At 36.5% G+C, this 15,723-nt stretch overlaps 1 protein-coding gene across 4 annotated transcripts; it reads right to left on the bottom strand.

Annotated features, from left to right (window-relative positions):
* Positions 1 to 1,463: 1,463 nt before the first annotated feature.
* On the bottom strand, positions 1,464 to 13,684 carry LOC108039562 (dual specificity protein phosphatase 3). 4 transcript variants are annotated; one of them, XM_017116604.2, is made up of 7 exons: positions 13,531 to 13,684; positions 13,123 to 13,381; positions 5,995 to 6,054; positions 4,087 to 4,256; positions 3,888 to 4,016; positions 3,388 to 3,512; positions 1,464 to 2,644 (listed from the first exon to the last, which is right to left on the bottom strand). In XM_017116604.2, the coding sequence occupies exons 2-7, from the start codon at positions 13,138 to 13,140 to the stop codon at positions 2,439 to 2,441; spliced, it is 708 nt and encodes a 235-aa protein (XP_016972093.1). In that variant the 5' UTR covers positions 13,141 to 13,381; positions 13,531 to 13,684; the 3' UTR covers positions 1,464 to 2,438. The 4 variants fall into 4 exon arrangements, with proteins under 4 accessions (XP_016972093.1, XP_016972094.1, XP_016972095.1 ...); XM_017116605.2 differs by having other exon boundaries at positions 3,388 to 3,485; XM_017116606.2 differs by lacking the exon at positions 5,995 to 6,054.
* Positions 13,685 to 15,723: the final 2,039 nt, after the last annotated feature.

Here is a 15,723-nt window from a genome sequence, read left to right as displayed (position 1 = left end):
ACCGAGCCGGGCAGCCCTCTGGACCACAGAACCCCGATAAGAAGATGCCTCTGCAGGTGTTTCCAGGCATTTAGCAGGCGCAGCTAATGCCCGGACCCCACAACACCATCGGTGGGAAAACGGGTGGGAAAATGGGAAAACGGGGGAGATCGAATTCAATTTCTTTCACACTTCACCAAGAGGTCGAAGTGATTTAAGAGCTGGAACCATTTTAGTGTTTCAACCCATTAAAATAAGTATCCGATTTTTTGTTTGCTTTCTCAAGCAAATCAAATATTAGAGAAAATATTAAGACTTAAGATTCAAAGTAAATAAAAATAGAAAGGCAAGCCTAAGTGCATATACCAATTCAGCTGTTCCAAAAATTAAATATTCTATATTTCGATTTCAATGGTTAAAAACAATGAAACTAGGTCGATTTTCTGATAAAACTTTTTGATCGAATCTACGGAAGCTATATGAAATAATCGAGCGATTTGTTTCCCGCTTATTCCTATGGGAGCTATAGATAAAGTAGGTCGATAGGTCCGGTTCCGACTTATATACTATCTGCAACAGCAAAAAGACTTTTTCCCAAAGCTTCATCCCAATACTTTTAAGTCTGAGAGACCAGTTTGCCCAAAATCGGACAAGAAAATGAATGATAAAGAATATATATACTTCATGGGCTCGGTTATGTGCGTTGCAAGCTTTTGACTGAAATAATAATACGCTCTCCAAGGATATACAAAATGACGAAAAATCGACCCAAAAATACAAAACAAGCTAAGGACACAGATTTTTAGAGAGTTAAGCCACGATCATTTAGAAATATGCCATTTTGAAATCAGATATCTGTACGAAAAGTTATGGGCTTTAGAAGTCCAGGTTTGCTGTCACTTTATTGCAAAGCCAGTTTTCGAAAATTTGGATAGGGGTAAGATTTTTGAAAATGACGAAAAATCGGGCAAAAAAAAAACCAACGTGAAAACACAAATTTTTAGAGAAGTAAACCAAAATCATTTGGGCATATCGTTTAAAATCGGATGTCAGCAGGAAAAGTTATGAGCTTAGAAGTTCAGGTTTTTGGTCGTTTTCTGCAAAGCCATTTTTCGAAAATTTAGAAAGGGGTCATTAAAATTACGAAAAATCGTCCCCAAAATTCAGATCAAGATGAATACACCGATTTTTAGAGAATCAAACCACAATCATTTAGAAGTATGCCACTTTTAACTCGGATGTCTGTAAAAAAGATATGGGCTTAGAAGTACCGGTATACCCAAAAAAACAGGAAACAACATTTTCTTTTTTTAAAGAAATCAAGGAAATGGAAATACTATTAAAACCTCTGTATGAAACCACTACCAAAAAAAAAAAAATTAAAAACTTCTTAATTTACAATAAGGACTTATTTGCATTCCATTTTTAAATGAGCAAATAAACTAAAATCCCAAGTGCATAAAAATTTAAACGCTTTAAAATCCAATGGTTTTTATAGATTTTTAAACGATAATGTTTTGTTTTGTTTTCTTTTGTTTTTATTATTAATCACTTCTTAAGTATAGTTTTAGTTACTTGTTCTGCTCATTTGATTTTGTTTAGTTATTTGTTTCGTCTGCTCTTAAACATCGTACATGTTCTAGAAAATATGAATTTGGTTTTATTACATTGTCCACACTTGGTGTATATAGTATATATATGGTATAGGTGTATATAACGCATGCTGTATATCCGTTACACAGTTATATATCAGTATATATGCATCTGGTTACGTTTGTGTCCGCAAACATTGTTCATGATCTAGTTTCAGCTCTTCTTATATATGTAGACATATATATGTTTGGGATGGAAGAGTCGGATGTGGGATATGGATGTGGATTTAGGGATGGGGATAGGTTTGGGTATGGGAATGGGGATGGGGATGGGGATGGAACAGAACGCTAACACAGATGAGCCTTACAAAAAATACGCATATGTAGATGTGGGTCCGGAATACATGTATATAAATCTGTATGTCTAGGTATAGGCAAGGTATATAGGTTGATCGCCTCGTATTGCTTCGATCGTGGCTCTACCAATCTAGGTCTCTAAGTGTGTGTGATAGTGGAGATAACTTGATTCCCTTCTGGATGTCTGGTTGTCTGGTTGTATATATTAGTCCTACAATATGGGTATGCCGCGATTATACAGTTTTTGGGGATGAACAGTTTATATATCAGAAGACCAAGTTACCATTATAAGTCGTTAGCTTTGTAGGCTTCAATTTTTGTTTAGAACAACGATTTTCATTTTCATATGCATTTGCATATGCATATGCATTTTCAATTTCGTTTCATAATAATATTCTTATTTTTTTTGGTTAGTTTGCCGGATCCATTCTCAAGAACCATGCCCCCCAATTCCTCTCTCGATCTTTGGTTGTATCTCAGGCCCCCTCAATCTCCTCCGACTGCAACCCATTAATAGGGATACAGGTTCTTGCGCTTGATCTCCATGTCCAAGTCGGCCAGTTGCTGCAGGAATCCGTCGTTGGGCCGGATATCCCGCCTCATCCGCACCGTGCGTATCGCGTCCACCGCCGACATCTTCCGGCAGATCATCAGGTAGGCCAGCACACAGGTGGCCGATCGCGACATGCCCACGAGGCAGTGCACCAGGATCTTGCCTGTGGGAGCAGAATAAACCGCATTAGTAGGGGCTATTATTGAAATCTTTTGGAAGTAAACGATCCAGGGTAAGCTTGTATACATCTAAATCTCTTCTTTATAGCATTTTCGTACTTTATCCTTAAACCTTTCTGAACTCGGTAGAACGATCATATTAAGATCAAGAGTAAGCCTGTGAAAAGGGCCTCCGGTGATTTTTCAATATTTTTAATCTGGGATGATAGCATGTAAAAACTAATTTTCAAGCCATTTTGAGAATTGGTAACCGTCTGTAGTTCAAAAACCTATTTCATGTTATGTCTGCCCTTCAAAAACATTTAACAGATAACTTTTAATGGCCAATCAAAAAGAGTTAGTTTCTAATAAGGGATAACATAAATCACTTAAAAATTACATTTGAATAGGTCACCAAATGGATCGAAATGTTTAGGTATGGGTCACCTTATTTTTGCAAAGCTATGTATATATATTTGTCTAATCTTTCTAAATCTTTAAAGTGGTCTAAAAAATTAAGTTAGAAGTCTTATTTCTGGGTCACCAAATACCAAAACGAAAGCAATATAAATGGAATCGATGCTTTCCACTGTTTCATTTTAGTCTATTTCTACATAAAAAGGTGTAAATAAACGCATAGTAGCTTATCAAAGTTTCTTGTTAAATGAACGTATTTCCAGGGTGAAGGACTTTACAATGTGCCATTAGTCCCTGCTGCTTACTCTGGACCCATTACCTCACCACTTACCGCCGCTGCTGATGGCGCTGTCGATGAACTTGGAGGCCACGTAGAAGTAGCGCGAGATGTCCGTCGTTGGGGCATCGACCATGGGGAAGCCCATGTACCTAAAAACACAATCCTTATGGCCGCGTCTATTGGACAAACAAACACACAAGACACAACAAACAGCAACAACAAAGTTGAGCCAAAATTGAGGTGATTATGTATAATGAATATGAGTGAATTTTAAGTGAATATATGGAACAGAGATTGTGGAGAAAAGATAAAAAAAAGAGAAAGAAAAACAGGAATATTTTTTCAAAGAAATTTCGATATGTACATATGTGTGTCAAAATTGAGTGCGCAAAATCAAATCAAAAGTAAACTGTGCGATTGAAAACAAAATATGAACAAATTTAGAGCGAAAGTTATGAGAATTTGCATTCCTTTCGATTGTTCATGTTGTTGCCTCTTGTCGGTTCAGCCAACCACTTGGGTATCTCAATGCCCCAGATCCTGGCACTCACCTAATGCTGGGCATATCCCGGTAGTAACTGTGTCCGGTGTCCACCTGACCATAGCGACATCCTTCGGCCGCATTCAGGACGTGCGTGATGCCCATCATTCTCAGATACGTTTTGTTTTTGGCCGCCGCACTGGGGGATTAAAGAGTTTTAGAAATCGATTGGGAGTAGTTCGATGATCCCGGGTTAATGATCAACTCACGCATCGCCAATGTAGATGCCCGGATAGACCTCATCACAGTCAACGTCGTGGATGGCGCACTCGGCGCGCCGGAGTCCTGGAAGTGCCCGGCTAGGAGCCATCGAGTAGTGCAGGACACGCTGCAGCTGGCGGCCCGTGGTCTGTTCGGAGGTCTCCAAGCGGCTGGGCGACTGCAAAACAATCAACCATAAATTAGTACAAGTTCAAGTGCTCAAAAACACACACAAAAAACTGGGCAGCTTTCTTGCACTCCACACATAAATAACCATTGATATGTTCATGCTTCACGATTTAAACGACAGCTCGTTTAAAGGAACCTTCCATTTTTGATTTAAAAAAGGAATTTCTGTTTATCATTGATTCGATTTGATAATAACTTTTAAGAATTTCCTCTTAAAATTTCAAGTTAAAATACCTTAAACTCTGGATAATACAGCAAAAATGTTACCATTTTTAAAAATTTAATTTGATTAAAAAAGCTTTGTTAATTCTTGTTAAATTCAAACCAAATCCAAGATAATGCGATAATTGTACGTTATAAAATACAAAAAGTGTTAACCTGATTTGGTCGTTCCCTTAAGTTTATGTTTATAAAAGTCATTTAGGCACGTAAAAATATATTTTTAAAAAAATCATAGAATTTTATTTTAGCCTTAACATATTGTCTCTTCAGAATTAAAAGATCACACAATAATAATCTAGTAGAATATCATAAGTGTGGAGTGCTTTTTAAAAGGGTTAGGCTTGGTTGAGTATTAAAAAATGTATAAAAATATTTAAGAGCTGTTTTAGTTGAATATTTAAGCAATAGCAGCTTCTTGCTCCCAGAGAAAAGTATACAAGCAGTCGTGTTTGAAACCGTTTTACCAGCACTTAGAAGTCCTTTGGTAATTAGATTTTGCAAGCAGTTTTGGCAGGCTTCAGAGAATGCCCCCCACCTCTCATGACGTCACACACCCAGCGTCAATTGCCACATAAGCCAAAGAAAAAATTAAAGGAAACAGGAAATAATATGCCTTGCCCTGCAGATTTATGGCAAAGGCGAAGGTCGCAATTTGGTTACAAAAGATGACAAATCCGACGGATAGAGGGAGGTCGCCTCATACATATATATGTATATACATATGCCTTTCGTTGTCTGACAATTTTCAGGGACAGAAAGTGAAAACTTTGTCTTGCCTTTTGTGTTTTGTTTTTATTTTCCCTATTTTATATCTTTCCTTTTTTTTTGTTGGCTATCGGCTGTCTGACTTGTCATAATACAATCATTTTGGTGACACGGAGGGAAAGGGGGTTGAGGCTAGGTGTTCACGTTTCGGCAAACTTTTACTTTTTGTTGCGGCATGCGACCCTGAAAATGAAAATGAGCGAAACGAAGGCGAATAGCCCCAAAAAGGTGGGATCGAGAGAAAATCAAATATAAAATTTAAAGCATCTGTCGCCAGAGTTCTTTAACATTTTGCCGTTGATCTATTGTGACTGATCTATGGCATATAGCTTGCGGCGACTACATCTTTATATATTTATATTTATATATATATCTATAGGTATATATATATAGTCTGAGATCTGCGCAAGGTGTGTGTGGGTTAATTGTTCTAAATCTGTTGATGAAAAGCGCACAAAACGTGGAGATTATTTATAGCATTATTTTCGCCGTGGCCCATATATCCGTCAGATACGAGAGTGTTATGTGTGCGGCACACATGTAGCGAAAATTAGTTTTCAGCTTGGGTTAGTTTGAAAATTCAAAAACGCAAGAGTTTTCGGTGTCACAAAACACAGCAGAGGTTAAGAACGCACAATGTGGTTGGATATATACATATGTATGTCCAAAAATGCAGCATTCAAGACGGCACAATTCAGGCTACAAAAATCCACATTTAACCCTCATGCAACGGGACAAACCTGATAATAGTGGGGACTATATCTATCGCCGATGCTGCTGCTGTATCTGTCCGTAAGTAGCTGGAAAAATGGATTTTCAAATGAAATTTAAAATTATTATAAATAATTTAATCATAGAAAATAGGGTAGTAAAATATCAGTCAGGCAATCAGTATTTATTTTATTGGTTTTTGTGTGACCATTATTTGGCAAACCAAATACAAATCGTTAACAAACCATATTCTTTTATTGGTAATATAGGCAAAATAACCACCATATTAATATTTTATTTTAATGCCAATTTAAATAATAATAATTAAAATACGCAAGCAAAATGCGAGCAAAAACTAAATAAAATTTTCTATTATTAATAAATTAATCATAGAAACAAAAAGTAGGTTTTTATGTGACTATTATTTCTCAAATAAATTAATGATCTTTAATAAAACATATTCTTTTTAAGGGCAATGTTTTAAGGAAAAAAGTGCGAATATAAATATAATCTATTCATAGAAAAGGGATTTATTTAAAAACTGTCAGGGAAATCACAATTTATTTGCTAAAGAATTCCTAGGTTTTCATGTGACCTTTAGTTGGCAAATTAATGAATGGACTTCAATAAAACACGATATTTTTGAGGGTAATATAATACGGAAAACAGGCGAACCTTATCTAAATATATCCCAATCAACTTGCTCTATATCAGGTGGAAACGGAAATAGAGGGAAAGCTTTTGCTCAGGTGAGTGTGATGCTGCGCCTTGACCTTGTCCCCCTTGCCAAGAAAATTACGCTCCCACCCACGCCACCACCACCGATTTGCATCTAAAAATACTTGATAGAAAAAAAATTACTCACCGCGATGTACAGTGAAAAAAAAGGCAGCAAAACAGAAGAGAAAATCTGTTGGAGCAAGTGGAACCCAGCAACGAATTTGTTGTTGTGTGTGACTCATCCTACGCCCCCGGCGAAATCCCCCCTATACAATATATATATATATATATATTTATAATATGGGAGGCCCGCATGACAAGACAATTAGCTGGACACGACAAATCCAATGGGGGGAAAACAAAATACCAGATACGAAGCACAACAAAATGCAAACGCCAAATGGAAACAAAATCGAAAAGCGAGTGGAAAGCAGTGGCATGATTGAATGTTGAAACTGAAACGGTGCCCCGTCTAATCGCCAGCATATACAGCCAGATATATAGCACTTCCATTCCCATTCCCATTCAGATTCAGATTCCTGATGGCTGAGCGATTCGTGTGAGTGAATCTATTGGCAACTTTAAAAGTGTTCGTATCTTATTATAGCCACTTTGAAAACAGTCGACAGTCGACAGCCAATGGGCCAAAATACCTGAGAGGTGTGTGTTCAAGGGAGAAAACTATGGCAGTTCTCTATGCCGAGAAAATACTCAACAAACACTAAAATATCATTCTTCGACAGTGGAATTTCTTTATGCAGAAAAATTACTCTCCAAAAGAGGATTTTTTAAAAATACGTTTTATCTGCTAACTTACAAATTACCTTGCACTCTTTGTATGATTTTATAAATTTCACCAAGTTTGAAACGGTAATATAATATTTTTTTGCGAGGTTGCTTTTTTTTTTAAATACACTTTAACTGCCAAATGTGAAATTTCAAATTATAGTCCTTATAATATTCTTTTATAAATCACTTCATAAATTTCACAATATTTCCAAACTTAACCAAATAATTTCTTAATTTTAATAACAATAAAAAATTTCTGCAATCCAGGAAGGGTTCACTTAATATGTTTGAAAATGAATTCATAAGTATTAAAAATCATTTTTTGTTGGGAAAAAAAACTAATTTTCAACTGTGTTATCTATCATATATTGAACCCATTTTTCCTTTCTGAGGACTGCATCAAAATCTAATCTCGTTTATTGTTTCCCCCAAGCAATATAAACTGGTTCTCGATGGTGGCTTCACCACTGCAGCCATTTAATGATGTCATAATCTCGTTTCGATTGCGATTGATGTCCTCTGGCACCGCTGGGTGGGTCAACCCATCGGCCACCGCCTGACCCACATCCACATCCACATTCACAGCCACATCCACAAGTTGCGGCTTGCAGGTGGCAACAGTTGGGCCCACGATTGACCTCTGGACTGACACAGTTCTCTGGTTCCGTTTGCCCTCCACACACATCTACACACATGTGGCTACGTGTATCTGCAGGAAGTGCAGCAAGCTAAATGGAAAAACAATGCCGGCCACAATGTGGGGCAAGATGCAGGGTGCAGGGTGCAGGGGTCTAAGGATTGCCAGACAATGCAATCAGCTAAATAAACTAAGCTAACTAAGGAAGGAAGTGAGGGGAAATTATGCGGTCAGCCTTGTCAACGTGCCACATACGATTATTTAATAGTGTTTCCTAAGGCTTGAGAGGCATTCGCAAGTAGATTCAGGAAATTTAAAAGTAACGTTTTGAACATAATACCCTGAAATGCCTCTGGGGTTTTCAACCCTTTTCAATAATTAATAAAAATAAATTACTTTGAAAAACGAAGAAGTATTCAAAAAAATTTTTAAAAAATTGTATGATAAAGATTTCCAAGCTTTTTTGTATTTAAATGCCACTGATTATATAGAAAAAACCTTTAAAAAAAATAAATACTACTTTGAAAAAAGGGTAAAATAATACAAAAGTAATTATTAGTTCTTTAGAATAAACAGATTTTGATTTATTTTCTATTAAGTAACAATTGGTTTTTACTTTAAAATTCCAAACTACTTACTAGCTGTTTATTAGTACAAGAATTATACTTTATATAGCAATAATGTCATCAGCATCTGCTGACATTTTCCATTGATTTATGAAAACATTTTGTAATTCGCTTCGATTTACTTGCTCGGCCTTGAGCACATAAAATTCCCAGAAATAGAAAAACACGAGAGCGCGGAAAAAATTCGAACAACAATTTTCCCAAAATCATTTTTCAAGTGTGAAAATTCTCGGCTGAAAATGTTGGAAATTAAAGCAAGCCAAAATCAAAAGCAACAATTAATTTTCGACCAAAAAAAATATAATGTACAAGACATTTTTTTTTCGTCTGGCTTTGGCATTGATAAATCAAATACATATATGACACATATAGGTATCTGTCTGTGCATTTATATATCTCTATATATCTGCATAATCTGCATAGTTTCTGGGCACTCGACAAATGCAAATCACATTGACATGCAAGCCAGTATCCTGCAGTAAATTTTTTTGTTATTGATTAAACAGTCAACGAACCAACCCGTAATGCCCCCAATCCCCAAAAAAAAAACAAGAAATAAGAAAATGTAAACAAAATTCCCCAGATAATTATGAAAAAATAAAAAAACTGAAAGAGACATTCCTCAGCTGATTTCCCAACATTGAGCGCGAAAAACTTTGGCAGCCAGCAAATCAACAAACGAAGCCAAAACAATTTCCTACATTGCAAAACTAAATTTTCAATTAAATGCGCAATACAGTGGATGCTTAATTTTCCTTTTAAGGTGGGCACGTTTATGGGTTGGGAAATATATATATGTATATATATAAGTATTTATACGAGTAGCCCATCAAATAGCTGTCTGCCTGTCGCTCATCCAAAGGCGAACCACAAATTATGCAGCTGCAATGCAAATAAGTGGGGCTTAAAAAGGTCTGGAGATCTCCATATCAAGATTATCATCGTATAGTTTGAATGATATTGAGCACTGTTTGACCATTTCGAATTTTAAATCCAATAGTCACCCATTTCCCCCATATATATTAATATCTCCCAATTCACAAAGCCGACAACAGATCGCCGATCGACCTTGAGCTTGAGAAAAACGATTACCCCATTTTGGGTGGGTTTCTAGCTCGGCCCAAATGAGGAAACGCTTTCAAGTCGCCGCCTTTTCCGCAGCTTCAGTACGCACAGAGAAAGAAAAGTTCGGCACGTCTTTTTATTTTAAAATATTGCCGATATCATATTACTATATCTCTGGGCTTTAAACATATAAAAGTAAGTTTAAATATTGGAGCAACAGAAATTTCTAAAGATTTTAAATCTGTCTTTATGTATGGGTTTTAAAAGAATTCTGCAAAATGTAATAAATCAGGTAAATTTCAAATATAACAAAAAATTTCACAGATCCTAGAGATCTGAAGTCACCCACAAAGATATGCGAAGAAAAAATAGAAACAATGTTTTGAAATAGAAAAGTATTTAAAGCTTACTTTTGGCAATATTACAAAGTGATCGTGAATCTCTAGAGATTAATGATTTAACTTGAGAACTTATAAGTGATAAAACAATGTTTACAAATTGATACAAAAAGGACAAAATGCGGCTTGACGGCTCTCAATCAAAAACCCATACAGATTGCGTGGGTTTTTCTAAGTGTACGTCAAAGCGTTTGCCTTTCGCTTTCTGCTCAATCAGGCGCAACAGCTGCGATGCGACACGCCCACAATCGGCACAAAACGGCTATATATAGTATTTACCTACAATATATTGTGCATATTGTATATAATATGTGGGTCCACGTCTATACAGTGCTCTATCGATTGTTCAATTAGCGCTCTCGATGGGCTTGACACTGAGCCAGCAGCACTGCCAGCGGAAAACGGCGATGACATTGACATTTTAGCTAAGCTCTGGGGCTTATAAATATACAAGTACTATATATAGATATATATATATATATCTATCTGTTACCGACTTTACAGCACTTCACAATGGCCATTACACGGAAGCCGGGCAATTAATTTGAGCCACTGTCGGTTGGTGGAAGAGGCAGCAACTTAATTAGCTTCACTGCCTCTTGAATTCATTAAGTTTTTGCATTCGATTTGGAGGCTCAAGTTCAATGGGATGGCTGATTGGGTGTTCCTGGTTGGCCCACTTAATTTTACCTTTTTATTTTTTTTTTTTTAATTAACTTAATCGGTCCACGCGGCGTATGAGTAATCTTCTTTGGATAGCCCACAGAAGCCGAAAGCCTATTATCACCGATCCGCCTTTTTTGGGTCAATCATATCCAGTGCAGCGTCACTAATTTGTTTTGGCCAGGTTATAGTGGGAGTTTTTAATTAGTTGAGGGGCCCCCAATTTAATGACATATTTTTGCTAGAGGAATTTATGGTTGCCTGTCATGTGCAATGATTGATTTTTGAATTTTATGTTAATTTAATTGATTTACTTTAAAAGCACGATTTGGCTTCAAAATATTCGTGTTATAAACATTGGAAAATTAGGTATTAAAATAAATACATTTTTTAACTAAAACCTATTTTACTTGTTTAGGAAACACTTAAACAATTTTAAAAGCTTAGCAATAAATTATACTCGTTAAAACCGCTCGACTTCAATATTAAATCAACTTTTAAGTTTGAGAATCAGACGGAAATCAATAAAATAATTTTTAAAAAATTAGTTATTTAGTTATAAATTTATATGCTAATATTGCCCAACAAACTATTAAGATAAATAAATAAAATAAATAGAATGCTGAAGTTCTTGAAAACTTGTACCCTTCGAGCTGTAATGCCAAGGACAGACCGAACTCCGCACAAAATTGGTGACCCAGTGCAACTAGCAGTGGTGACCCAAAAAATTAGGCGCCAAAACCGAGTTAATGCCAGGATAATCGCCCGACAAAAGCCACAGACAAAGATGGTTATTTAACGACCCACATGTTGGGAATAGTTTGGAGGGTTTTTTGGGTGGGGGGGGTTGGGTTGGTTGGGATGTGCCACGCCTTGGAAAGGCACTTGAACTTTGCATTTGCATTTAGAGGCCTTCAAATGGGCGGTGGGTGGTTGGTTTATGGTGTGGTGGTGCACACATGTGCCAAGGCCTCTGTCCCACAGAAAATAGAACAAATTCTATTTTCCTTACCCTGATTTTTTGTCGCTGTTCTTTGTGGGTTATAGGTGAAGTGGTGGGTGGTTGGGTGGACGGGTGTGTGTAAGTGTATAAGTGTATAAAAGAGGTGGCCAAATTGGGTCAGCAGAGCGGGAGGACCGCGACATGGCCAAAGATTGAGGCGAGTCAAGGTCATCATCGTCATCGTCATCAGCTGTTTTTGACAGATGCCCGAAGCCAGCGTCAAAAAGTCTACCACGCGGCACTTGACAAACCAGCCTGCGCCACGCCCCCCGCCCATCGATGCACTGTGCGAATGTATGAGCTTAAACAAAATATGTGCTAAAATTAAAGAAGATTATGAGCACTAGCTTACACGATTTTTTTGACAATTTGGTGTCGCTAAACACAATTTTTTTGTGATTCGGAACTACTCTTAAGAGAATTTATACATTTCTGAAGCAATACGACTGCAATTAATAGAGATGTGAGGACTAAAAGTCAAAATATGTGGCATATTTAAGTTTTATTTTTAATAAGCATTAAATTCGACATATTTTAAAAAAAAGTTTTGCGTGTTCAGCGACCTGAAAACTAACCTAGAAAATGGTTTTAAACGTTGATCTCGACAATAAACCCAAATTTGTTTGCCAGTTTTCCAGCACATTTTTCTAAACCCAAACTTTAAAAGAGATCATATTTAATGCTATCAATCTTATTATTGTACAATTTTGCTAAATTGTTTTATTGAAATTAAATAATTCGAGTATTTCTTTGTTGTTTCTTTTGATAATGTACAAATTCCAAAATATTAATGTAAAACAAAATGATGATAATAATGTAAAACTAAATCAAGTTTTACATTATTAGTTTTACATTGAATCAAGTCTTACATTATAATTGAAGAATTTTAATATTATCAAAATAAAATACAAAAAAAGTTAAAAAAAGGTTTAATTAATTTTGATAATATAATAGCTAATAGTAACTAAAAAATGATTGATGGAGTTTCTTCTTGTCGTAAAGGTTTAGAATTTGGGTGTTTTTTAATTATTGAAGAATTTTTAAACCTTTTAATTAAATTTGATAATAATAGTTTGGATAGAAGGTTTAGCTTAGATCTCGTCCCTAGAAAACTAGTCCTGCGCTTAACCCACTTATTAGTAGTTTTCCCCCAGTGTCCTGTGCACTCAATTGCTACCCTTATCCGCCCACTCCTCCTGTTTCTTTTTTTTGTTTTAACCCTACTTTCCCGTGTTTCCCATTGTCCTTCCGCTTACCGCATATCTCCATGACATCTTTGTGGAGTGTGTGTTTTGGGTTTGTTGTGTTGCGGTTGTGTGTGGATCCTGCTCCTGCTCCTGCTGCTGCTCCTGTTCCTATTCCCGCTCTCTTTTCGTCACCTTTCTCTCCTGGATTCCCGGATATCTGGATGTCTGGATGGGGATAGCTGGCTGGATGGACCGATGGATTGATGGACTGATGGAGGGGGTTGCAAGTTGGCGGGGGCTGCGCTTTCGTTATCCTCTCGGCGGTTTCCTTGATTCAGGTAAATAGTAACAAGTATTAGGATCAAAATGCAAACAACTAACAAGAGGAAGAAGATTCTGCCAGTCACACACACACTGCACACACTGCACACACACGCACACACCACACTCACAGTAAAAAAAATGTATGTTAACTACCTTTCTATCCCTCACAAATATTCGATTTTGTGGCAGCGCTCGCTTTTCGGCTGCTTCTTGTCACTCTGTTACTATTTCTGTTTCGAATTTGTATTTATTTATCCCTCAATTGTTTGCTGTTTTTTCAGCGTTCTGGCGACGGGCTCTTTTTTGCGACTGATTCGCGGTGCCGCTTTGGGGTTGTTTTCTAGGCGCCAAAAGCTCGCCCGCCCCCCAAAAAGCGGCCCTGTGACGTAGGCGCCGCACAAAGCTCTCTCGCCCGAGCTGCAGCTTTTCCACGCTCCGCACGTGGCGAATGCGCTCCCTACACTCGCAGAAAACGGCACCTCGACGATCCAAAGCAACCCGAAAATAATCTGGGTATTTTTTAGTTATACACAGAAAGACCTCTTTGGTTTAGAAAATGAATATACAAATAGGAAAATCCTTAAGTCTTCAGGACATTTTCAGTCCTACACAAAAAGATCGTTGAACTATTTGGTAGGTATTTAAAAATATAAAATCGATACATTTCAAAAGGGGTAATGGATCAATACTCTAGCCAAACACAGCTATAAGTACAAAAAAAGTATCGTATCATCTTTGATCTTTGATCATGATATTTACAGTTATACACACTACTAATGCCTGGTTAAATTGTATTTAACAATACCTAAGCAATGCATATTTAATAGGTTATGGATCAAAATGATAACAGCAATTGTCAAAGTGAAAAATAATTCCTATTTCAGTAACAAATTGGGGTCACCAACTTGGCCAAATATAGTCGGATCATGGAATGTTATTTCTTCCGTTACTCAGCTCATTGAGTACTATTACCTGCAATGGAAAACTAGTTGTACAATTTCTCATCAAATTTTCAAAAATTTCATTTAAATTAAATTGGCAAAAATTGGAACGAAATTTTAAAAACGATTTTAAAAAATAAATCGAAAATTTTAAGATTATTTATCACTTGAAAATCGTTAGTTAAGTTTTGAGCTACGAAATTTAATTTACCACCGCTCAAAACTAATAGTTTGAGATCACCAAAAATGTATCTTTTAAATAATTTTTGATCGCATTAAAGAACAAATTTAAAAGCAGAAGTTTTCTAGCCATATCCTTATAAGTAATCAGTAGGGACACCTTTACTTGATTTTTTGAGTTCCGTTTCTTTTTGGAGTGTAATACGTGTGTGGGTTGCCGACACCCACTTGCGCATATGTAAATATTTTCGTAGTTACATTAGCTACTTACGAGTAATTCATTTACATATCCAAGCATTTCGTTCAGGGAAAATTTGCGAGAGTGGGGGAGAGAAAAAGGCCCTGACAGGGGCCAAAGCTTTTCGCCAAAAAGTTATCGGCCAAGTTCAGATGCCCTCGCCCACCTAAAAAATGAGACAAGAGCTTTACACTTTAATTAAATCTCTAACTTATCGATGAGTTATTATCTGCTAGTTTTCATGTCTTGTTCAAGTCACGAAGTCTAAACTTGTTTACATAAATTGTTTATACATTTCTGTTTCATATTCTATGATTATTTTGCATTCACTTATATTTTAATCCAACAATCTTTTTATGTTGACAATTTTTAGAAACGATAAAAGAGCATCAATCATCTGTGATTCATTGAAGCAATATGCTCTGAGAAAATTCAATGAAAGCTTTTTCATTATTATTCGGACTCGGTTCTCTCACTTCGAACAATACATGACTGTGGGATATGAAAATAGAATGGAAAGAGATTAGATACATAGCTTCATGGGTATTACTCTTTCAATTGTCGAGCGATGACTGATCTCGATCAATACTAAATAAACTGATTTTACGATAAGCTGAATATTTTATTATAGTTTAAAGAGGAATTAATAGATAGACTGATTGGAGCTGTTAAAAATCGAGTGCAAGTATTCTGTTGATGATTCTACAACTCAGTTATTAAATCATTCGAATGGGGAGTACATAAACGTGAAGATTAAGACATGAAGTGGACAATCAGTGCAAAAACTTCATTTTACGAGTAACTTACTCTCCTTGACAACTCTCCATGCCAGATGACAATTGATTTGTGCATCCGCTTTTGGCTCTGGGTGCCAGCAATCAGCCAGATCCCGGAATGAATGAAATTTAAAAGCCATAAATCTTGGGGATTTAATATCATCTTAACTATGGCAATCGCAGCGTGGCAATCAAATCAACTGGCAAGCAG

Source organism: Drosophila rhopaloa, unplaced genomic scaffold (genome assembly GCF_018152115.1).
Source record: "Drosophila rhopaloa isolate 14029-0021.01 unplaced genomic scaffold, ASM1815211v1 contig_3, whole genome shotgun sequence".
Taxonomy (NCBI): domain Eukaryota; kingdom Metazoa; phylum Arthropoda; class Insecta; order Diptera; family Drosophilidae; genus Drosophila; species Drosophila rhopaloa.
Note: the sequence above shows the minus strand (reverse complement) of the source record. Positions and strands in the feature narration are given on the sequence as shown.

Excerpts from the sequence above, each read along its gene's own strand:
- LOC108039562 (XM_017116604.2), bottom strand. Across the intron at positions 4,257-5,994 it reads ATAGTCCCCACTATTATCAG|TCGCCCAGCCGCTTGGAGAC; the intron begins GTTTGTCCCGTT and ends ATTGTTTTGCAG. Across the intron at positions 3,513-3,887 it reads CGGGATATGCCCAGCATTAG|ACGCGGCCATAAGGATTGTG; the intron begins GTGAGTGCCAGG and ends TTTGTCCAATAG.